This window comes from Beta vulgaris, chromosome 7 (genome assembly GCF_026745355.1).
Source record: "Beta vulgaris subsp. vulgaris cultivar EL10 chromosome 7, EL10.2, whole genome shotgun sequence".
NCBI lineage: Eukaryota > Viridiplantae > Streptophyta > Magnoliopsida > Caryophyllales > Amaranthaceae > Beta > Beta vulgaris.
Window position 1 is genome coordinate 54,067,600 of NC_079208.1, and position 26,929 is coordinate 54,094,528.

Sequence of the window (26,929 nt, forward strand, 5' to 3'; positions counted from 1 at the left end):
TTCAAATTAGTGAAATGAACTTAGTTTTCACCTTGAAGCAAACATGGATCTATTTCCCCGTTCTCCAAGGAATTACCAAGATATATATTATATGCTCTTATAGTCCTATTGTACATACATGTCTTCCTAAGACAGTGGTTTCTTTACCAGAATATTATTATTTATCATTCAAGTGTATTTATTTTCACTAATAAAAAATGAAACTCACTAATGGTAAATCATTTTTGCTTATAATTAGCGAATTTTCACTAATGAACAATTTTTTCTAATCGCAACATTGATTTTACTTAGAATCGTATTATTATTAATATTAGATTGATATAATGAGTATTTGCATGATATAATGAGCGTCCGAATGAATTGTGGATTGTTTAGAAATGATGTAATTATTTCTTCATAATATATAGTATGTTTTTGAAAGATATAATGAGTTTCTTGATGATATAGTGGGTTTCTTAATGATATAATTTATTGCTTAGAAATTATGTAGTTTCTGCATGATATACTCGATTTTCAAATGATATAGCAGATTGTTCAGAAATGATACGCACTCTTGGCCTAGTGCACACTAATGTTAAGGTGAACCAAGTCCACACAAGTCACATTGTACAAGGTTTTCCTAATCCAGCAATTGTGACATGTGTTGTTGTCGCCGCTATCTCTTAAAACGTTCAGTTCGTCATGTACTCAACTATAAAAAAGAATAGAAAAATGGATGGTATAATATTTGATCCCATGACTTTAAGTCACTATATTGAAGTTTTAACCACTACACCAAGTAATGTTTGGTGTTATAATTTTAAAGTAAATTATTAATAAATGAAAATTATAATTTTCTTGGACATAGCCCAAGCCTAAAACCTAGTTATTTGATCAATAAGAAGCTTATAGGCGTTACCTTTAGTGACTCAAAAGTTCAAAATTTTTTATGTGACCTTTTCGGACGGCAAAGTGATCTTTGCAAAAAGTTGAGAAGTCATTAAATATGTGATAGACAAATAGTACTTCCTCCGTTCCAAATTAAATACACTTTTTTGCTATTCGCACTCTTCACTTTAACTGAGATTTGTTATTTATACATAATGAAAAACATAGTCAAGTGAGATCTTGTTAGATTCTTCTCGTGACGTACTTTCATAACATGTAATTTTTATAATTTTTACTTAGATGTAATTATAGATATTTGGAGTGAAAATAATACATCGGGATGCGTAAAAGTGCATTTGTTGCATTTAATTCGAAATAAAGGAAGTACTACTCTAGGTCGAGCTAGTCAGCCAACTACTTCTTCGACAAATAGCATTAGGAATGCATCAAAAATGTTTCTTGTTTCAAGATCGAAAATTTTCTACAGTTCATCTTTAGCAAGTCTTTTGTGAATATATCGAGTAGTCGATTAAGGCCCTATTCTTTTAGATCGTGAGAAACTGAACTGAAGTGAACTGAAAAGAAAAAACTAAACTAAACTGATGTGAGCTAAGATGAAATGACTGAGAGAAAGCTGAACATGAGATAGTATATGAACTTAACTAAATTGAACTGAAAATAAGTCCCAAAAAAACATGGCGTAATTATCTAGAATTTCCTAATCTATTACCGTCAATGACCTATACAAATTGTGTATTCACATACAATATATAGTAATGCTAATCATACACATGATATTACTTGATCTCACAGGTTGGTCTAATACCAAAACAAAGCATGCATCATTGGGGGGGGGGGGGGGGGGGGTGTTAATATTAAGAGTACTAGAAGTACGTACTACCTCCAAGTACTATAGAACTACTAAAGCCATTCTAATGATTCTAGAAGTACCATATAATTTGGTGGTGTCTTGACAAGATATAAGTTGATCTTGCAATTTTAATTATGTAATTCTTTTTTTTTAGCCGCAACATTTGATTTTTTGTGAGAGTATAAAAATAATTAAATATCTATACAAATATATTAAAATACGTGCATAACCAAGAAATTGTGACACGTCGCGCTCTTCCTAGGAAGTTTTAGTTCATGTAATCCAAGTACAATAAAAAAATTTAGAAATTGCATAGTATAAGGTTTGATCCCACGACCTCAAGTACATAAATTAAAGTCTTAACCATTGGACAAAATTGTATTTAGTGTTATTATGATAAAGTATTATATTAATAAATGAAATTCTTTGTTATCCGAGGCGTAGGCCGGGCCTCATAACTAGTTACAACTAAAAAAAAATAGAGGTAGTATTATAGTAATACTATTAGAATAAATCACAGTATCAAGAGAAGTATTGGTGGTACTGAAATTGGTTATTGTAGAACCATAATCGAGTTTTATAGCATGTTTTACTTCCCCATTGTATTCTTGAATTTGCGTTTATTGATCATATTAGACTAACTAAAAAGAAATTTCAAACTGCTTTTAAAAGAACCCATTTTTACGCTACATACCCTGGTATTTGACAGCTCTCACTTATGGGTTTAATGTTTCCAAGCTCACTTGGTGTAGTTAATTAAGGATTTACCTTGTAACCTTAATGTCAAAAAGTTGAGTCCTTCCGATTGTGGTACTTGTAAGTAAGGATTCCCCTTATCTTTCAACCTCACTCTCAAATGTATTGCCCAATGTCCTGTAGGTTCAGGTCTACATAGGGTCCTTTTCTTAAAAAATAATAATAAATTTTTAAAAAAATTGGTAAGAAGAAATGTTTTGGACTGTCCTCGCACAGGGCCAATGACGGATCTTCATTGGAGCAGACTTGGGCCTGGCCCCCTGTAGGTTTTTTTTTTAAGAAAATTAAGCTTTGTAGTTTAGAGCCCAAAACGCAGCATACAAAAACAAGTTACACGGCATCATAATATGTTTGTGGAAAAATGTGGCCCTTTGTAGCAAATCTTTCGAGATTCGCCACTGCACAGGGCCCCCATCTAGAAGCCCATTACAAGCCACCCCCCGAACCCATCCCCCCTTTAAATCCCAAGCAAATGTTTGTTATGTAAATTGAACCCTAGATTTTGTTATAGAATATGAGAAAGTTCACTAGTTGAACCAATCCCAATCCCTTAAAAAAAATATAGTTTATAATATTTTATTACTCCTTGCAACTCCATATAGCGAATTGAGTCTCATTCATATGATCATGCTTCAACCACTGCATTCTTTGACATGTGTAATTACTTCTTGCATTGATTTTTGACTTTTGTCAAGATAAAAAAAAAAAAAAGTAATATGATTTTCAATAAAAACTAAGTAATCCTATTTTTGAATTAAATCAGCTTGAAAAATATTTTGAAATAACTTAAGGTGAATATATATACTTATATCACATTAATTATCCCAATTGTTTATTTTTTTTGTATACATATCATACTAGTATAAGGCTACATTCTTTTGGATTGAGAGAATCTAAATTAATCTAAACTAAATTAAACTGAAATAAAATAATAATAATAAAAAAAAATATTAAATATTAACATTAATATTAATATTAATAATTATAAGTAATATAAATATAATTATTATTACAATAAAAAATATTAATAATTAATAATAATAATAATTGATAATAATAATTAATATCAATATTGATAATAAGAATTATAATTAATATTTAAATATAATAATCATACTATCAATAATAATAATAATTATTATTATTATTATTAGTAGTAGTAGTATAATTACTCTATCCATTTTTTTAGATGTAATATTGGACTTTTCACATTTATCGAGGCATAACTTTGACCGATAATATCTTTAATTGTATAAAAGCAAAAATTATAGAAATTATATATCTGGAAAGTGTATACCATGACGAATCAACAAGATCTCACATGACTATATTTTTTCTTATATATAAATAACAATTGATGGTCAAAGCTAGTTTATTGGATGAATAGTGCCTAAAGTCAAGATGTTATATCTAAAAAAACAAAGGGAGTAATGATTCATAAATATAAAAATTAATAACGATAATAATAATAATTAATAATGACAATAATTAATTAATTAATAATAATAAATAATAATAACAACATTGAATTGAAATGAACTAAACTAAACTGAACTGGATTGAAGTAAGTGATCAACTGAACTAAACTGAAAAGAAGTACAGTAGAACATGGCCTGTGTAAAGTGAAGTAGTAGAGTAGTGGCATCACTTCCCACTAGAGGTGTGCATATATAATTCGGTCCAGCACGTTCTGCTCGGGCTGGCCCAAGCCTGCTCGAGGCCCGGCCTGTTGTCCGCTACGTGGGTCATGGACCTGTCACAGATAAGGATGTTAATGAACCAGGGTGGCTCGCAAACTATTCGAGTTCGGCTCGGTCAAAGCTCGACTCGAGAGGGCTCGACTCGAGTTTGGGATCGGCTCAAGACCTTAATGAGCCGATCCTGAGACTCCCTAAGTTCGGCTCGAGAGTTCGTGAACAAGCTCGAAACTATTTTAGATATTTTTTATATAAGATATTAAAGTTCCACATCGACATAGAAGGTAAACAATAACCTTATTTTCATTATAAAATCTTACTACTTTTCACTAAACTTCATTTTAGATTTGTATAATTGGACTATTTGTAAAGTCTTTAATTAACTAGTTTAATCATTTAAAATTATTTATATAAACATTGAACACATGCATTATATCTTAAAAAAAGAAGATATTACAAAAAGGTGGCAGGATATGAAATAGTGAAAAGAAAAAAGAAAAGAAAGGACTTGCAAAAGATCAATGGAAGCATATGAAATAGTGAAGTAGTCAAGTGCAGCGTGTGAAAGCTTTGTTATAGAAGTATCAAATTTCTGAAGTCCCACATCGGTGAGGAAGTTGAGGAAGGAGTGGACCTTTTGTATTAAAAAGGCATGCGGATAAAGAGTCACAAAGATCAATGGAAGTTGGGCCTATTTATTAAATGGGCATGACTTGACTTTCATATTAGTTTAATATAATATATTGGCAAAAGTATGTTGAGTTGTATTTTTATCAAAAGCCTGATGGATAAAATTTTTGCTGAACTTTTTTCTTTATATCTGAAAGTTTTTGTCTTCGAGCTGAGTTTGGGTTTGAGCTTTTCGAACCGAGCCTCGAGCCGAGCTTGGGTTTGAGCTTTTTGAGCTCGAGCCAAGCCTACATTTTTAAGCTTGATGAGCTTCGAGCCCAAGCCAAGCTCAACCTCAAACATTCTCGAGCTAAGGCGAGCCTGGACATGTTCGGTCTTGGTTCGGCTCGTTAATACCCCTAGTCAAAAGCAAGAAATTTTATTTCAAGCCTGACCCGGCACAGCACGATCCCGCCTATATGGCTCATGGGCCGACCCGTTGGTCTAACACCACTTCTCTTTATTTTTTAGTCTAAAACTGTCAAGAATTTAATAAAAAACATAAAACACGGACCAGTCTCACAGGCTCGTGGGCCTGAGTTGGGTTGTGCGTGGACAAAATCTAAAAATTTCAGGCCCGATCCGGCTTACCATTGTCCCAAACACGTGGGTCGAGCCTGTGAACAGGCCCGATCCATGTTTAGATCTACTTACCACCTCATATCCCTAAGGCTAGAGATCACAACTCATGAAACTCGTTTGAACAATTCCTCTTATCTCCCCTTTCAAATAAACCCCCTAGCTTAATCTTACCTCAAAAAAAATCCTACTATAAGTAGTCAGGGGCGGATCTAGGGGTGGCCTACCCAGGCCTCGCCCCACCCCGGCCCATGATCCAAAATATCTATTAATAACCTATTTGAGATAGTAATGCAAATAGATATGGTGGAGCAGGTGGTTGGAGCGCGAGTATACTAGGCATCAAGTCACGAGTTCGATCCTAAGGATATTTGTTTTTGGTTTTTTTCAAAGAAATTAATCCAAATGTTCCACCCACCCTATATATATAAAAATCCTAGATCCACCACTGTAGTAGTATCGAGTGAATCTTGTAAGTAACTAGTGTTGAAACTATAATTCATTATTATTTAGAATTACAATCATAAATTTTATAGTTTATTATTCACATACTGAACCATATGCATGCCTTGCACGAGTTTAAATGTTTGTTATTACGATAAGGGTTTTTTGTCCCAAACTACCTTTAACTTTCAAGTTTTTGCGAGAAACTACCTTATAAAAAAATTGTTGTCCTAAACTACCTTACTTTACAATTTTGTTGTTGACAGCTACCTTATGCCAGTTTCCGGCGTTGACTTTTGTTTTTTCTGTTCAAAATTGTGGGAAAAACAAAATTACCCTTGTGGGAATTGAGGAGGGTGATTGTTCAATTTTAGTTTAAGTAGAAGAGGAATTTAATGGTGGATTGGTGGTACAAAGTGTCACATAGATATGAGGGAGAGAGCGTGCGCACACCGGAAAATGAGGAAATCAGGGTGGGGAAAATTAAAAAAAGGGTTTGAAGAGATCAAGTGATATAATGTGACAAAAAAAAGCGGAAAAAACAAAAGTCAACGTCGGAAACCGACCTAAGGTAGTTGTCAACAACAAAATGGTAAAAGTAAGGTAGTTTGGGACAACAATTTATTTATAAGGTAGTTTCTCGCAAAAACATAAAAGTTAAAGGTAGTTTGGGACAAAAAACCCTTACGATAACTTTAGAAATAGCATCTTGTAAATATCTCACGCCCAAAAAAATAAAAATAAAAAGTCTCAATGTCATGTTTAAATAAATCTAAGTTGTCGCATGGTTAGATGAACTTCTTTTTAGAGGTGATCAACATATATCCGCCTCTGGATCTGACTCGAAAATGGGTCGTTTTGGGCACATCTTTTTGGCTCGTGGTTCGATTCAGCCCAGTCTAATTTTTATGCAAAAAAACAAGGCCGCATGCAAGTTAAATATGCAAAACTAGTCTAAATTTTACGCCCGGCCCGAAAATGGTCCGAAAAGTTCTCTTGGCCCTGGCCGAATATGCGGGTTATGGCACAGGAAATTCGGCCCGCGACTTGGCTCGACCCAAGACATTGGCGCGAAATGCACCATTTTTTTTTGGGCCAAGGACGGCACAGTTCATGATTACCTCTAATTGTTTTGTTTCATAATTAGTGAGTGTCCAGAGCGATGTCCCGAGTTGTTGCTTTTTGTATTTTTTGCCTAGTGATCGATGAAAAAATGACGTAATGACATGAAAAGTAGCTGCATAATATTCTAAAAAGTAAACCCTTAAAAGTGGAGATGAAAGCAATAGCTTAACTTTCTGTAAAGAATTGGAGAAATAGTTTAGGTCTACAATAGTTTCTTGTTATTAATATAAAAGGTTAGGTATCTAACTACTTGTGTAAATCTTTTAATAAGAAATAATTATAAGATTTATGATATTTAATTTTGAAATTCTAAACAATGGTATCATGTAGGATTCATGGTTAAACTTTCATTTTTCATTTCAAAGTTCGCATGTTCACTATCTTGAAACTGCACAATATTTTTTTAAATTGAGGGTTTGACTAGAAAACAAAGCAATAGCAAAATTCAAAAAAGAGTGACACGTGGTATACAAACTTTTTTAAAGAACACCTTTTAATATAATAGTATAGATATAAGTCTGAAGGTTCTTTTGTAAACAATAAATGGGCCAATCTTCAAAGAAGTTGATAATGTCCTTATCAAGGAATACTTATTTTGATAAAGAAATTACGACTAATGTGACCTCTTAATCATAATAGTATTGCCACTTCTCCTTTATAATTACCCTTAAAAATCTACTTCCTCCCCTAAAACTTTTTACCCTTTAACTTTCAACACACACCAATAAAATGTCCACCTTTCCCTCTCTAAACATACTCTAGTAGATAAATTTATCCTCACCCCAGTCCCATATATTTGTCCTTCTCTCATGCTATTGTGCCTATATATTCTTCTTTATATATAAACCTATTGATATCTATATATAGTTAGCAAGGTATACTAGCAGCAGAAGAAGCAAAAGCTAAGTGAAATTCTAATTAAGTAGAGAAGAAGCTAAGGCTGAAGAATTAATGGGGAATCATACATGCTGCAACAAGCAGAAGGTTAAAAGAGGTTTATGGTCTCCTGAAGAAGATGAAAAGCTCATCAGCTACATTACCACTTATGGCCATGGTTGCTGGAGTTCTGTCCCTAGACTTGCTGGTATGTTTTCTCCGATCTCTGCTTCTCTTTTATTTTTTCGCTCTTTTCGGAAACAATGTCTCTACTAGGCCATGGTTTCTACACAGGTTGGGACCGCTAAAAGTTAAGACCCCCTAAAGTTGGAACCTACACAGTTTAATTAATAGTTCAAACCTTTTAAAAATTATCGCCCAAAGTTCAGACCTCTATTGTCAATTTTTCCTTCTGATTATCTCTGTGAACTTTGTAATAATGATGTTTCTATGAAATTTTTCTGGGTGTTTTGTCCTTTGCCTTGTTTTATTTCTTTCATTTTTTGCAGGATTGCAGAGGTGTGGAAAGAGTTGCAGATTAAGATGGATAAATTATTTGAGACCAGACTTAAAACGTGGGAGCTTCTCTCCTCAAGAAGCTACTCTCATCATTGATCTCCACAGAATTTTAGGAAACAGGTTGTTCTTTTCTTACCACAAAATGTCTTCTTAAATATTCGCCTTTTTTTCAAGTTTGGTGTTACTTTTTCTGTTACATATATTGTTATGTTACATCAAATGATGAAATAATTAGAGATCAAGCATCATATTTTGAAATACGTACAACATCTTATCATATTTTCAACCGTTAGTTGTATATACTACTTCCGTTTTTTATTATTTGCAATGATTCGACATAAAGTAGAGAGTATAAATGTCTAATCGTTGGAAATAATATAAAATGGATGTAGTATATATACTTGATAAACATAGAAAGAAATGAAGTAACCACATCTTTTCATGGTTTAATTTGGGTATTAATTTTATTTTTTGTGTGTGAGTACAGATGGTCTCAAATTGCTAAGTATCTACCAGGAAGAACAGATAATGAAGTGAAGAATTTTTGGAATTCAAGCATTAAGAAAAAGCTTCTTTCTCACGTTGCTGTCGCGGTGTCTACCACCACCCCTAATATTATCTCCAATGATTTTCACCTTAATTATCTTCCTAATACCACTTCTTCAAATAATTTCTTAAGTCATGATCATGATTTTGGAGGACTAACCACTTTTTCTCCTTCACTTAATAATTCCATTAATGATATGATCTTTACATCCCAACAAGACTATGATCACCAAATCTCTAATGTTAATCAATTTAGTCCACGGATTTCCGGTATCCAAACCTTTGATCATCCTAGTGAGGTGATACTTAATCATTATTTCATCCCTCATAATGATTTGGATAATATGGTTCCACCACTTACTACTTCTTATGATCAATTATTGTCATCATCTTCGTCATCTTCAAGCTTTCAACATTTGCTTAATGAAGTTGGGATTATTAGTGATCATCATGTAAATGATCACCCATTTTCATGTCCACAATCATCATCAGTTTATAATCCATCATCATCCATCGATGATGATCAGGCAATTATGATGAGTAGGATGAAGTTAAAGAAGATGATGTTGATGATGGGAGTTCCAACCATGCCAAAACTAGAAACTATCACATCGTTCGAGGAAGAGGTTTGTAATAACATACCATCCTCATTAACATCTCATCATGACAGCTACAATGATGTTTCTAAGTCATCACCACTTGTTGTGTCATCATGTATGTCAAGCAACCAAGTGATGGAGTACTATGATATTGATGATAATCATGTCATCATACCATCACTACCATCATCCTCATCATCGTCGTCATCGCCGCCACTACCACGACCATCATTATCATCATCATCACTAGGACCAGCAGCAGCAGCAACAACAGCCTTGCCATGTGGTGGGAGCCAAGTTCTGATAAACCCTAGTTCTAGCTGCTGGAATGCCTGATTATAGTAAACTTAGGCTTTTATAACATTTATATCTTGGTCCTCTATATATGTAAATGTGGTTATTGGATTATATGAATAAATCATCCTTCATATACATAGTATGTCATTGAATACAATGTATTTGCTGGTTTTTTCTAATTAAAGTTTCCATCAGAAGAAAACCTAAATATTTCTAGTTCAGGGTCTCAAGGAAGAAATTTATTTTGCTTAGCCTGCTGATAGCTATAGGATATGGATTCACATGCTTACCACTAATATCATTTGGAACTTTGGACTTATATGTATATATACTCCTACGTTTCAAAGTTTTTCTTCCCATTTTCGGTAGAGATAATTCACACAAAGAGTTCATGAAGATACAGATCAGAGTTTGAAAGTGAGTGTTATGTTATTCTTTAAGGTAAGAAAGAGAATGTAGTTGTGTGATAATTTTAAATTAGTCGTTCAACTGAAGGAAAAATGCTTATAAAATCAAGGGAGTGTTTTACAAAAATATAAACCACATAATACATGTAACAATTAGTCTCCAGTTCCGTCCATGATATGACTAAACTTTTTTTTAATAAAACCACTCAACTTTATACCTCTTTCCATTGAATTTTGTATATTTCCTCCATTTTTTATTAGATGTTACGCTTTTCAAATCACGGACTTTTAGGTAATTTTTGGAGAGGAGAGAGATAGAGAGAATAAAAAACAGAAGGGTTCCATGTGAACATGTGATAGGAGAGAGATAGAGAGAAGTTATTACCCAAAATAAAAGTGTAACATCTAATTTATAACTTCCTAAAATAGAAAGTGTAACATCTAAAAAGAAACGAAGGAAGTATATATTTTTGATATTGAATTGCTACATATATTTGTTAAGCTATTTATATTTCTGCCTATAATGCAACATTTTAATTAATAGTTGTATTGAGTGCTTAGATAATTTTGTTTTTCTGCATTTGAAATAGGAGAAGAGTAGAGAAACATCTCGTAAGGACCATTTAACTTAATAAGAAAACGGAAGAATCCTTTAAGAAGAAGCTAAGCTAAAAAGAAAAGTGGGACAAACAAATAAACAATCTACCTAATTGACGCTTGGACCCGGTGACGCTGTGAAACAGTCTTACAGAAAATTGTGGTAAATATGAAACATATATATTATGAGTCAGTTATTTGTCTGTCAATATTATCTTTCTATTTGAGGTACTCATATGTCTGTTAGTGCATGGCAGTACTTGTTCCATTAATTATTTTACCTGCTCAGCTCCTTATATATCACAAATACACACACTCTCTCTTCACCCCACAGTACCCCAGAAAATCTCCACAGTACTACCTATGATCTCACAAGTTGACAGATTATATAATTTCATAAGTCAACTCCCTGAGCAAAGATATAACCTTAGACAGCTATAACTTTTCATCTACAGTAAATGCATGGTTGTGAATTGTGATTTTGGTTCCAGTCTGTGAAGGTATTGTTTGCCTCTACAAATCTGATGATTAGATGAATCTCTATTCTATATGGGAAGAGGGGTAGGACACCAAAATATTAGAAACCCCATTTTACCCTCATTACCTCTCCATTCTAACTACTTATTTTAATTAAAAAATAAAAAAAGAAACTACCTAATTAATTTTAAAAATAAAAAAGACATTTCAAAAAGAAAACCATCAACAATTCAAGTATCCCTAATTTATTCGATATAGTTAACAATTAATTTAATTTTTCTACATCGTATTTTCGCACGGATTGTGTGCATATAAAAACTAGTATAAGAATATGCTAAATGCCTAATCTCTAATCAAGAAGGTTATCAACTAAAAGTGTTTAACAAACTAGGAAAATTTGTCAAAAAATTAAACAACCTTTTAAAGGTTCAATTTTGCGAGAAAAAACCTTTTAAAGCATTCTTTGCAGAAAAAAACCACAAACTTATTTTTTTCTTGCAAGATGAATGTTAGAGGATATTGGACCGTAGGTCTATATCTATAGACAAGGCCTATTAGGTTAAATTTATTAGGTTAATTTTATGTTATGTTCTATATATAAGTAATGTAATTGTAATTAATTAGGGTACAATAATACAACATCTCTTCTCTCTATATCTAACATGATATCAGATTAGGTTTCGATCCTAGGGCTCGTTATTTTTCCTATCTCTCACTACCGGTGGGTGGTCGATTTCTTGACACCCACCGGCCGGTTTTTTTTTCCACCGCGTTTCTCAGATACATCGTAGTTCCATTGGTGTCGGTCCCTTCCTTTTCTCTAGAATACTTCGTACCAGACACTTGTTTCAATTGGTATTTCGGTATGTGGTAGTAGATGAAGTTGGTGTGTTATTATTCTTCTTTTCTTCAAAAATTTGGTGTTTTTTTGTTTGGTATTCTGTTCAGATCTGTTTCAAAACAGATCAGTTTCTTTCAAACTGTCGGTGATATTCATTCCATCGAAAATTTGTTCTTTTGTTTCTGTTATGATGATCATTTCATCACAACTTTCACAAAAATTGGCTCTTTGGTCTAAATTTCATATTTGTTTCAAAAACAGATTGTGAGACATGTTTCGGCTCTTCATGTGTCGTGAGACATGGATTTTATTCGAAACGACTCTCCCTATGTCATGAGACATGGGCTTTTGAAACGACTCTTTGCGTGTCGTGAGACATGGATTTATGGGTTCTCCTTGTACCTTGAGACGAGGTTTGTTCATTGAAGAATTGAAGATTTGAAGAATTGAAGAATATGAGTTCGGTTTTATTTTTATTGGTGTTTTTTTTTTGTTATTTGTCCAATCGTAACGTTCGTTTCACTGCCGTTATAATTGTGGGAGGGTGTAACACACCGGAAAATGGGAATAGGTTCTTCTTGCAAGAAAATTTTAGTTTTTGATTTCTTTTTGCAAAGAATGCTTTATAAGGTTTTTTTCGCAAAATTGAACTTTAAAAGGTTTTCTTTGACAAATTTTCCGATAAATTAATGTCTTTATATAAATGATCAATTATCTCAATATATAATAATACTGAAAAGAGTCGTCCTCGAAAGGAAATTCTTTGACTGGCGGGTAGGACTTTTTTATTCGTATACCGCTCTAAGTTTCCTCAAAATTAAAGTAGGATTAGAGCTTAGTTCAGTATAGCTTGTGGGCAATAAGATTGAAAAACTTAAGGGAAATTGGATGTAAGTTTAATAATATTGAGAAACATGTAGCTTACATTGAAATCATATTTATCTTTCATCGATTATATTAGCTTCATTGATTATTTTATTTTTTTTGGTGTAAATGAGCAATTAAGCGCGGTGACATAAACAAAATTTAATCTCAAGTTCTGAATACCACTCCCATAAGACTTTACCACAAAAGTAGATCACATTTATAATTAGCTTCATTGATAAACATATTAATTACTCACTCCGTCCCATAATATAGTGCTTGTTTCTTTTTTCACGGTCTCCAAAACGTAACTTTGACCTTTAATATCTTCAATTCATTATTGATAAAAAATATAAAAAGTTGATATTATGAAACTACACATTGAGACGAATCTAACAAGATCCTACATGAATATGTTTTTTTGTATATACAAATGAGAATATTCGGTCAAAGATTTTAAAATTTGACCACCAAAAATGAAATAGGCACTATATTATGGGACGGAGGGAGTAGTCGTTTATCTACACTTTTTTTATGTTTTGCGTGCGAGGTTCATTTATGAACTGTTGAAAAAAAAAACGTTAAGTTTTAATTCACAATAGAATTCGCGAATATAATTAGGGCTAATCATACTCACCTTTCATGGGATAATGCTCAGATTTCTAAAGATTGCAGAAGTATCTGTCCTTATCGATTACCCTCCCCCCAAATCTGTACATGGTCTTGAATGGTTAGTAGATATATTGGCCAAACTGCAACTTAGTAAGAGCATATCAAACAACAAGATCACTATAAATCTATCGGGCACAAAATAGTAATTTGAATAATGTGTAAACTACAGAGCTGTTGAAGAGCCTGATATATCATGATAAAGTGGTAGAGATATTATCTCCAAGATTTGTTATTAATAGTGTTTCAGTTGCGAAACGGTGGCGGACTTAAGAGAAGTCCGTCTGTAATCGAGGATTGTCCGGGAGTAATGAACTGCATGAGAACAAACGTGAGCTACCCTCGGGGAGATGCGAGGAAACCTCATCCGACACTCAAGTCAAATGTCCGATTAGGATTTAGAGAGAGAAAGCTAGAGGGAGAGAGAAGCTATATTCTTAGTATAAGAGAATGTACTCGCAGAAATAGTACCATTGGGTTATTTATAATAGTATTGTTCATCTGACAGGATGAGTAATCCTTTGACACGTGTACGACTGTAATGAGTCTGTCTGGAGGGAAGATTCCCTTATTTTGTCCTTTTCGGTGGCCGCGAGGGTCGTCTCAGTCCGTTACCGAAGAGGACTTGTTCCGTTCTGGTGAGCTCGCATCTTGAAGCGTTTCTTGTCGGACTCCATGGTGTGTCCGACAGCAGACTTGGATGCTACCCGTACAAATAGGGTGCGCAATAACAAATTACATGCTTTTGATCACAGGCAGGCAGGCATAGGTTAAGAGCGCAACAATTCCAATAAGATAGAATTGTACAAAAAGTATTCATCTCTTAAACCAATCAAATTAAAAAAAATCTTACATGATTTTCTTTATGTTCGATATCTATCCTTATATATTATCTTCAAATGCACAACTTTAATCTTTAATATTCCTAATTATTCATTACTAAAAAGTTATACAAAAAAATTATATTTTTTAAAATTTACGTGGAAATAAAATTAAAATCATGTATGCTAAGAATGGTTTTTTTTTTTACATATGAAGGAAAATAAAGTCAAAATAAAGCATGCAAATTGTGCAAAAATCAGAGCATGTATTGAAAATGGGGAGTATTAATGTATTATGTAAGTACTTTTATGAATCTCAATTAAATAGCTTTTTCAATGAACAATGTTTCATTTGCAGTCGTGGGGAGTGAGGGGGGGCATATCAATTATTAATTGATCAACTCAAGTACTGAAGTTCATTTTCATGAGCTTTACTTGTTAGGTTCAATGATAAACCTAAATTTGGAGCATCTATATATCGTACACGCTTGTGTCCTTAATTAGGTGCACTATATAAGTTTCACACTTGTTGTATCTAACAATACTTTAGTTAACATGTTAGAAACAATATTATGTAAATAATATTTGTCCATAATTAGCTTTGTAATTAGGTAAAGCTAATAACTTCCTTAATTTTTTGAAATTAATAACATTAATTCATTGATTCAAAGTCATATGACATCTACAATAAAAGTCAAAACTAAACAAATACATATCAAATGAAATAAATACAATTCTAATAATATGATAAAACTACGATCATTGAGTAGATCTAACACTTCTGAAAACCTTTGTCTTTCACACCGTTGTCTGATCCAGCCTTCTGCAAGGGGGTTTGTCGATCTTTTGTAGTTTTGAAGTAGAACCGGATTCAATTCAAGTGATTGTAAACGAAGTCTTGACATCTGTTGCAACCCCGCACAAATTTCGATCAACAAATCAACATCTTGAAATACACAAAACCCAAAAACAAATTCTCCAAACTCTCACATGGAGAGAGATAAAACCCAATATATACTTCCTCCGTTTCTAAATAAGTGCAACACTTCTTGTTTTCACGTTTGCCAATGCATTACTTTAACCATTAATATCTTCAATTATCATTAAGTAAAAATTATAAAAAGTTGATATTAAAAAAATTCACATTCAGACAAATCTAATAAGATCCCACATGACTATGTTTTTCCTAAAATGTAAATCATCAAAGCTAATTAAAGTTTAAACTGTGAATAGTAAAAACTATGCAAATGTTGCACTTATTTAGAAACGGAAGAAATATATGGGTAGACATAACCCAATATATGGGTAGAAAAGCTCTCCATTAGAGAGACTGAGATTTATTGGAAACATAAACCTAAAAAGCTAGTAACAAAACGAGAAAATGGGCTTACCACCGCCCAAAAAAGGTGGTGCGTGGTATCCCCTAGATTGAAAATTAGGGTTTTGTGAGAGAGGAGAGAGAAGAGAGAAAAAGAAGGAGAGAGGAGGCGAAAAGTTGAATGTGGTGGACTTTTTTCTTTAATAACTTCCTTAGTTTGAAATTATGTAATATAAGTTTCAATAAATTTGGATGAGTTTTCTAACCTAATAAATATGATCGACATAGTTAATTAAAGATATTATTATTCTCATAATAGAAATAAGATGTCTTTCTTTGTTAATACATTAGATGTTGTTTTCAATTAATAGAAAATTCAGTCATGATACTTCTTGTTCTTGAAAAAAAAAATTGACCTTTTTTTGCAGACAACTTGAAAATTTCATACAGAGAGAACATTATATTCAACATTGAAGCTCACAGCAAAACAACACATCTCCGAACACTGTATACTTACCTTTACTTAGATTTTGTCTCTTGTTATTATTCTTATAATTTTGTTGCACAACATAGGGACAAAGATAATTGTGTGAACTCATAATGAAGCAAGTAACTGTTTATGATTAGGACAACCTATTCCAAATGAAGTATGTACTCCATTGTAGTGCATATTGGTGAAAAATAATTGTCTGTCATGAAATTAAGAGAGGAAGACTTGTCACTTAAACTAATAAGAGTTTTCATAAACATATTATACTAAAGAAGGGGAACCCTAATAGCTAGTAATAAGTAAGGTCATTATCTTTAATTTTGATTCTTTGTAAATTAAAGTTGGTTAGGGTACATGCAGTAGATAGAAGGTATCTTTAATTGAGGAAACAGGAAAGCAAGTTAATATAATGAGGGACGATCATAAGCTTGTTTTGTGTTAAGCTTAGACCTCTCATACTCATCTTTTGGGTACAGTGGACATCTAGCTAGGTCAGGTCATTATCTTTGGATGAAAATAATGGCTTACTTGATGACACCACTAAAAATGGGAATAGTTACATTGGTAAAAAAATATTAATGAATACAAAAGTTTGTAACATGTTTTGTTTTACCTTTTATAGTATGGCAAAAAGGGCGCTAAGCTGCTAAAACAGTGGAACTTAGGTAGCATCCTCAAAACGTTAATCAATTAAACTAGTTGATATTGTTAAAGAAAATTTATTAGTTGCATTCCAAACTTAATTACCACTTATTGTCATTACTGTCAATCGATCATTTTATTTAATATTATATTCTACTCCAATAACAGGAATAAAACTATATAGCTTTTAACCTGTGTCATTGTTTCGTTGAAGGTACTAGAAGCAATTGACTGATTGAGATGGATCGCATTCATAGTTCTTGAACCACATCAATAGAACTATAGAAGTATATAAGCGGTTTCAATGTGATGTTACTCCCTCCGGTATTTATTAGTTTATCTGTTTTGATTTTTGTCACTATTTACATACATGACTTGACATATTCATATAGTCATAACTAATAATATCAATATAATATAAACTTTTTGTAATTTTTGCTTATCGAAAATTAGAGATATTAAGATTCAAATTAGTATCTCGGCAGATGTATTCCAAAGAAAGAGGTAAACTAATAAAGTCCGGAGGAAGTATTATGCAATAAAGATTACTGTGTGACGAATTTACTTGCTCAACAAATCCTTTGCTTTGTGGCATAGACAAATGACAAGTTTGATGTCTTCGCTTTTTTCTTTTAAATTGAAGCCTACACCCACTCACTTTTTAACACTTCTATAAATTTGTCCCAAAAAGGCAAAAACTAATGTAACAAGTAATTTAGAACAAATTGAATATAGTTAGAGTAGGGCTAGCAAAAGTTGATCCAACCTAACAATCCGGTCTGACAGTGATGTAACCCGAAATAAGCATGTTAGGGTTGTAATTTTGACCGGTTTGATTAAGTGAATGGATTGACGCGATTAATCGACTTATTTTAACGGGTTAGGTTAAGATTGATATTTTTAACCGAGAACGACCTGCTTTGACCTTATTAACTTATGTTACTTATCCATATAGAAAATTCTCTAAAAAATATATTGATCAATCTAAAAGTTGGTAAAAAAAAAAAGTAAAATATTGTTAAAATAGGTCATAATTATTGTAAGAAACTCTAAACATACATATTGTCAGTAGTGAAGTTGCTCTATTAGCTTTTTAAGAAAATAATTCTTCAATATAATAATGATTATTAAATGGGTTATACAGGTAACTAGCTCGTTTGTTAAATGAGTCGGGTCATGTTGAATTTTCAACCTGTTTATTAAATGGGTTAGGTTTGGATTGAGGATTCTTGACACATATATAATTTAGTCGAACATAAACCCGACCCAACTCGGCCTAATTGTCGGTCTGAACCTAGAATTCAATTATTACTTTAACCGAAGTATTCCTAAAATAACTTATTGTATTATCAAATCATAAGCATTATTAAAGATGTGGTGCAGCTAAGGCTATATCCTTTTTGTCCGCTCTAATCTGAATTTTTTAATCTGATTTGATCTGAATTTTTCAAATCTGATCTAATTTTTTTCTGATGTGGTCTGATCTAATCTGAACTTTTCTAATCTGGTCAGATCTGAACTGAACTTTTCTAATCTGGTATGATCTGATTTGAATTTTTTTGATTTGGTTTGATTTGAACTTTTTTTATTTGGTTTGATTTGAACTTTTCTGTTCGATTATTCTTGTTATTTTTCTTATTATCATTAACGTCCAAGAAATTAATATTATTATTGTTATTATTATTATTATTATTATTATTATTATTATTATTATTATTATTATTATTATTAAGCAAGTGCATACTTTTTGTCAATATCATTAAAATTTACAACTGCAGATATATCTATTAAACGAGTCGTGTCATGTTGACCCATTTACTTAAAACATGTCACAAACTTTGACCCAAATCCATTTATTTCATGCTAAATTCTGGTCGTATTGTCGTATCATGTCATTTCTTACATCATAATAATAATAATAATAATAATAATAATAATAATTATTATTATTATTATTATTATTATTATTAGAAAAAGTATTAAGAATAAGGCCAGGCCTGAATTCTTCTGATCTAAATTGATCTGATCAAATTTGAAATAAGCACTAAAGTGCTTAAATAAGTTGAAAAGAACATATCCTAAATGGTAGCATATATGGATTTATAGGCTTGAATATCTTCATCCAATTAGGGGAGGAGAGGAAAGGAAGTGGACATACATGTGAGCTGGGTCCTATGAAATGAGTCGAGACCAGTTTTTAGCTTGTATTCATAAAAACTGAAATAAAACAAATTCCAGTCATAGGAATTGAATTGGTTGTATTAACAAAAAAACAAAATGATCATTTTTTTCATTCATTTTTTTTTTTTACAAAATGAAAAAATTTCACTCATAGGAATTGAATTGGCATTATCCGAAAAATAAAAAGAATGAGAGTTGTTATTTTTCTTTTGTGCTGCTGACGAGAAACCACCTTCAAGCTTCTTCTAGTTCAAATAAATAAGCTATCATCTTCCACTTTCTCTTCCTATCTAATATCTTAGGGATTGTTCACTCTTTCTCTATAAAAATCATTTTCCAAGTCTTTCTCCATAAACCTCCTTAACAATGACAAAAAAAAAAAAAAACAATTTGCTCTTTTATCATTTTATCTCACTCAACCACATTTTAATTCGCTCTCATCATCCACCCCCTATATACATAGATGATAAATTTGATGGATCTAAAAATGAGTTTAGGTAACCCAATAAAGAGGAGAAGAGTTCGCTCCACTTACAATCCCAAATGAGGTTCTTAAATTAAAACCAATTAGCAATAGTAGGAGTAGTTCCACTAACTTATAATGTGGTACTTTCTTTCATCTTTCTCCAATGTGTGAGCTCACATGTGTACAACAAACATGAGGTTGAACAATATATATAACATAAGTTCATGAAATAAAAATTAACAATTGTTATCAAATATTAATATATTAATGTGATAATAATTGATTTGTTTGGAGCAATTTTACTTTGATTTTTCCACAATTATATTACCTTTTTTTGTAAAATTAGAGAAAATTAATTAGTAAGGAAGGAGAAACAAGAAATTGCAAAATGTGTATCTATATATAGATCTCGAAAAAATAGAGCCGTTGTTTTTTTTGCTTTGTATTATTTCTAAAAAATACAGACAATGCAATATTTGCAAAAATATATTTCTCTCCCCTTCCAGATTCTACCAAGTGGCAGCAAGTCATTGGGTCTTGCACGTGTCAGAAAGTTAGAGTTGTTTAAATTTTTTTGGCTTTTTGCGGTTCAAAAAGCTGCGTTTTGGCTTGAGTGAGGTGAAAAAAAAAATCAAAACGGTGCGTTTTGGCTGAAAGAAAGCCAAAAAAAATACTTTTGTTAATCCCAACATCCGAGGACCCACAACCACGACGGGCATTGTTTCAATTGTTGCATCGCCTTAACCTACGAGCGTTTTTATGATCTTTCTTTTCTTTTGTTATTAAGAAATACAAATTAAAAATTAGATTAACCATCTTTATTTTAGGTCACCATCGAAGATGTTCTTAAAATTTCAATACTGTTATTTTTTTTTCTTTTGACAAAAAAAATGGAGCTATTTAATTACCCTTGATAGTTAACTAGGGTTTTTTTTTTTTGTTAGCCAATGATGAGGAACCTTAGAATAAAAACAAGATTATATAGACCCCAAAACTCTTGCATGATATGAGTGACGAGACGTACTGACGTACATCACTTGCTTCCACTAATCATGGATGTTGACTTTGGTCACCTTCTACTAGAGGTTTGGTGTCTACGCTCACACTTTTCGGAAGAATTTAATTTAATGTAGTTATGCCTTTTAGAATTAAACTACTTATTCTTTCTGTTGTAATAATCGGTTCGCAAAGGCAGAAATTAAGCTTTCAAAAACTGTGCCGTGATAGGAGATCACTGACTTGAAAGCAATTACGGCCCGACACTGGTGGTTATCGATCTTGGCCGGAATGCTCCCCAAGGTTAACACAGTAGCTCAGAATGCCACCACTAGCAAACTAAGCTTTAGAGAATAGCACGAAAACCCAGGAAGAGAGAAGAGAAGAGAAGAGAGAAGAGTGTTTGTTTTTTTTGTGTGTTCTTGACTGAACAGAAGGCACTGATTTTATAGGGAAAAATCAGGCCAAAAACGGGCAACAATCAAGACAGAATTAATTGGGCGGATAATTAGGGATTGCCATGAATAATGTAACGGTCAAAACGTTACAGAATTCCAACAGCCACACACGCATAGCTCCCGGGTCCAAAACTTTAGTTAAGTTTATTCCCCAAAGCCCAAAACCCAAAGCAAAGCCCATGGCCCTGGCCCGGTCCGGGCGGCGCGTGATAGCAAGCCCAAACCAAACATATCATCCAACCACAAAAGCATCTCTAGTCACAACTCAATAGATGGAAGGAGGGAGGAAGTATATAAACATGAAGAAATTCCCTCCCACAAGCAATGTGGGACAAACAAGAAAATGAGCCAAGGCTTTTCCAAGCCTTAACTCCAACACTTTCTAGAATGTAGCAAAAATTGCATTGGCTTGTGTTATGTTGCGCGCGTAATTTTCGCATGATCATTTTCCCAAATATAAAATAATCTCGCATGATCATTTTGTCCCCCCAAAAAAAAAACTCGCATGCTCATTGTCCAAAATTAATTAATTTCGCATGTGCATATGAGAGTATTTTGCTATTATAAAACAAAATGAGCCTCTTTTGTCATCGCTAACCAGTGATTTTGAAGGATAAAAACCTAGCCTCCCCTCTCCTTTTCTCTCTCTAAAACCCTAGCTTCCCTTACCCTTTTTTCATCAATTAGGGGGCTGCCATGGATGTTTTCATCCATGGTAAGCCCCTTTTTCCCTTTTATTTTCAGTTTTTATTTTTTCTTGTTTTGTTCAATAAATTAGTATCTCTTTATGAGATTTTCTCAAACCCTTTTATGGGGTTTTTAGTTTATGTTTGGAAATCTCCTTCTCCCCTATGGGAGTTGTGAGTATGGTTCTTTTGTTTTTAGGTATGAGAAATTATTCTCATTGGTTGAAGTTCGAGATTCAACCTGAAGAATTAGGGTTTCACAACTTCTGTAAAATTATGGAAGACTATTGGAGTACGTTCATTATCCCAAAATTTCCGCATCTGCAGATCGTATGCCGAACCAGAGCGAACTCACAGATTGTATTGCTTCAGATGAAGATTTTTATTAAGGCAAAATTAAGTCAAATCTGCGATGTTTATATTTCTAGGGTGATATGTATTTCTATTAGAATTTTATGTTTTTCAGAAATGACTTGTAAGTGCCGTTTGGCGAAATATTAATGAAATCCCTTTTCTTTCTTTCAAAAAAAAAAAAAAAAAAAAAACCAGTGATTTTGAAATTGACAAGGAATAAAAAATTATTAGAGACTATTACATCACAAACCTATGAAGACAAAATAGAAAGGCCATTAAAATAAAGCACTAAGGGTCTGTTCTCTTCGGCATAAAACAGTTGAACTGAACTGAACTGAACTGAATTGAACTGAACTGAACTGAATTGAATTGAACTGAACTAAATAGTGATATGTGAGAGTAAAAGTATTGTCAAGAGCTGAACTGAACTGATCTGAACTGATCTGAACTATACTGATCTGAACTGAACTGAATTGAATTGAACTGAACTGAATTGAAAATAAGTTGGGGAGAACATGCCCTAAATGAGTTTTTTTTTTTTCTGACGAGGAAGTAAACCAGTTATTAAAGGCTAAAGTGCAAAACGTTCGAAAGCTACTAAAGTAATAACTTAGATATTTAATAGTGTATATGATTATGGCAAGTTTATGATTTTTATGAAAGAAAATAAAGTCAAACTTTCCATACTTATTTTTGTTTTTTAGAAATCCCCGAAATATCCGGAATCTCCTAATGATAGCTACTATTCTCCCCAACTTATTTTCAGTTCAGTTCAGTTTTAATCAGTTCAGTTCAGCTCCATTCTTTTATAACCATTTTGTTAAATATTATTATTATGTTGGTATAATTTATTTTACTAATTACTCTTATTATTATTATTATTATTATTATTCAAATATATATCATTACTATTAAGTATTATTATTATTGTTTCTATATATTATTTTGTTTTATTATAGCTTTACTCATTATTATTACTATTATTATTGGGAGGAACATGGTTTAGGTCAAAGCACAAATAAACCCACTTTTTTTAGCCCATAAACTAATCAAATCGCGTCAAGATGGTTTATGATGTAATTTTCACGGTCCAACCCAATCATTATTTTTATTACTAAATATTTTTATATTATTAAATCTAATTATTAAAATAGTAATATTATTTACTTCTTAGATATTATTGTTATTATATATCATCATCAAGTATTAATATATTAATACAAATAATATAGAATAGTTATTATTAATTATCATTATTATCATTAATTATTATTATTAATTTATAATTATTAATATTATTTATTTATAACTATCATTTAAAAATATCCAAAATACAATTATTATTATTATTATTATTATTATTATTTATTATTATTATTATTACTTATCATTATAATTATTAGTTAATATTCATATTATTATTGTTTAAAATATTATTTATACATTTATTACATTCAATTTAATTTAATTTAATTCAATTCAGTTCAGTTCAGTTCAGTTCAGCTCCAATAAGTTCAGTTCAGTTCAGCTTCAATAAATACAAATCAGTTCAGTTCAGCTGTTTTATGCCGAAGAGAACAAGCCCTTAGAGTGATCATGGATCGGGCTGGGTTACGCCAAAAATTTGTCCGTTGGTCGGGCCGGGCCAAAATTTAGACCGGATTTCTGTGTCCAAAGCCCGCTATTTATGACCAAAATTAGCGGGCTTGTCCAAAGCCATTAAAATTCGGGTTGGGCCCGATCATGGGCCAAAAAATTCTTCCCAAAACCCGGTCCAAAATCGGGCCGAGCCAAAATGATCAGCTCTACCCTCTTTTCTAAAAAAGTTTCTCTATTATTAGTAGAAATATCTTTATTATATAAGGGGGAATAAGATTGTGTCCTCTTATAAAATATCGGATATACTCTTAATGAATTTAGATTGACATACATATAAGATAATCTTTTCTTTTTCCTACTCGCCATAAATATTGAACAATAATAATGGAATTAAATTTGAATTTTTAATTAAATATCAAATTAAGGAGAATGATTTCCTCTTCTTACATATGTGTGAAAAATTCTTATCAAAAATCAAATTGAGAGTATAACTTGATTGAGACAATTAGAAGAAAAAAGTAAAAATATAAATTTCATATTAATAATTATACTTGTGATATTCTAAAATCTAGATGTTGATTATTATTTAGTAATCTCTATTATATATATCAAACTCTTCCACTTTATTAATATTCAACTATTGAAGCAGGAACCTGATACACAAATTCTTCCACTTTATTTCAGCATAAGCTTTCTTCTGCTTTATATTTCCTTCTCTCGGTACTATATTTGAATAATGATGAACAAATAAGTGAAGAAAATCAACAAAATATTTATTTAAGAAAAACATATTAGAATATTCAAGACCGGGCATCCGACTAATTTGCAGGCTAAACTACAAAGATGTGTAATATAGGAGCAAGATTTCACAAATTACAGAAAAAAAAAAAAATGTTTGTTCGATCAAAAAAATTGTAAAACTGATGAATAACTAATTGAGAAAAAAAAAAGTTAATATGACACGCATGCATAACATGAAAAAAAAGCTAGTATATACTAAATCAAGGGTGAAAGTTGGGTGTACGGTTTAGATTTAGGCCTAATTCAATCAACTAGAGACATAATTTGGATTTTAATTTTTCAATTCAAATCCAAACCAATTAGAATTTGAGTCCAACCCAGTTCAATCCGAACTTTATTAAATTGGATTAGGTACGAATTATTCAACTTTTTAAAACCCCGTTTTTTGGTGAAATAATTAAATTTGGCGCGAGCATCAAAAATAAAGTATCGGATAATAGAAATAATATTCATGCAATTCCTTACATATTCATTACTAACTAATAGTAAACTAATAATTCATTACATCAAAAGGTTCAACAACATAAGAACGTGTTCAACTATACAACATCAAGTTAGAGTCTGAACTTTTAAGTGAATGGAAGGATTGCGGACCTTTGGGCTTTTTTTAAAGTAAATCAGTTAAGCCCAAACAATATAGGATCTATTTATTATTTGGTTATTTTGGAATTTTGGATCCAATCCAATTCGAAAATTTAATTTTTCAAGAAAACTCAATATGAACATAGTTCGAGTCCAATCCAAAATACTTATTCGATTTGGATTCGTTTAGATTTCAATTTTATCCGAGTAACTTTTATCCAATTATCCCTATATCACCTATAGGATACCACAAACTTTTGTGATGGAAGCCCATCAAGGCGATTAATTTTGCCACTTAAATTGTTCAATTGAAATAGAGAAGAGTGGGATTACTTCTTTTTCCGTGGCCTAGTATTCCTATCAAGCAAGGAGATCTCCTATAATAAAATGGGTGAAGATTAATCAAAAGGAAGCTAATCTATGAAACAAGGAGAAAATAATTGAGTGAATTATCTTATACTTCTTCCGTTCTAAAAATGATGCAACATTTGTATAGTAATTACTATTCATCTACCAACATTTTCCCATCTTCTCTCACAAATGTATAAGAAAAGAAATATATTTAGGTGATTTCCTATTTAATTCATCTTAATATATACTCTCATAATATCAACTCTTATAATTTCTAACTATACAGAATGAAAGACATTAAGGATCAAAAATTTGCATTAGATAGCGTGTACTATGCAAAAGTTGCATCCAACGAATGAAGTAGAATCCAAATGACTATAACGAAGAGACAATTTCATTGAAGAGTTGGAAGTAAATCAAGGGTATATGACTATATGCGAAAGTCAAAGAATAGAGGTAGAGAAGGCATTGGAAAATGAAAAACAACTGGCCTGGATGGAATTCACAATGAGATTTGGAGGTGCCTAAACAAGGTTAATATTATTGTATATGATACTCAGACAACATTTGGATAATATTCAATATACACAAACTCGAAGGAAAATAACCTTGTCACCAATGAACAAAAACAAACTAAGACTGCTCAAATAAAAATTCACCTATTTCATTTGAAAAATTAACATTTTCAGCAACCCCAAAGATTTGGGACCAAAAGCAGTTAGCAGTGACCATTCCAATTGCCATTCCAAAAGTAATTAGTATTTTTGGTACCGAATCCGTTTGATTTCTAAAACAGATTACTAATTCTTAACTTTTCGAGGAATCCTTCATCAGTTGTACAATCTTAATTTTTAGAAAAATTCAAAAGTTGACCGGGATCGGAATTCCCACCGGCCCCATGATATTCCGCCACTGTATAACATACACTGGTGTATTACATTAGCAAATGATATTGTATAATTGGACGAGACTAGAAATGGGTTGATTGTGAATTGGAGTAATGGATTCAAACATCATCAACTTGAGCCTTAAGGCTAAATTGAAGCAATATAGAGCATATGAAGTACAATTCTAATAATGAGACGGAGCCAATTGAAGGTAAGGTGACATTGGATTGAAAGGAGTCGTCTATTAGTGAATATTTTGAGTACTTTATCTTGATAAAGAATGGAAACATTAAGGAAGACATGATTCGTGAGATTCAAAGAAATGGCTTAAATGAAGACATGCAACCAAGATTGTAGGCAACCGCAGTTTACTTGAGGTTAATACTTCCTTTATCCCTTTCAAGTTTGCTTCAAAGGAGATTTTCAGTTTATTAGGAGTTGCGCAAAAGAAGACCATGTGAGGTAGTCCTTATCGACTTTTCCCCGACTATTTAAAAGAGCAACACTGGTAAATTGGTTATAATTAATGGAAACAAGGGTGCAAAACAAAAATAAAATTAGACCAATCTTAAAAGGACGGAAGGTGTAGAAGAAATC

General features: G+C 32.0%; 1 protein-coding gene across 1 annotated transcript; it reads left to right on the forward strand.

The window, feature by feature from the left end:
* Positions 1 to 7,884: 7,884 nt before the first annotated feature.
* Positions 7,885 to 10,053, forward strand: LOC104899797 (transcription factor MYB26). The gene is made up of 3 exons (XM_010687065.4): positions 7,885 to 8,092; positions 8,394 to 8,523; positions 8,891 to 10,053. The coding sequence occupies exons 1-3, from the start codon at positions 7,960 to 7,962 to the stop codon at positions 9,882 to 9,884; spliced, it is 1,257 nt and encodes a 418-aa protein (XP_010685367.2). The 5' UTR covers positions 7,885 to 7,959; the 3' UTR covers positions 9,885 to 10,053.
* Positions 10,054 to 26,929: the final 16,876 nt, after the last annotated feature.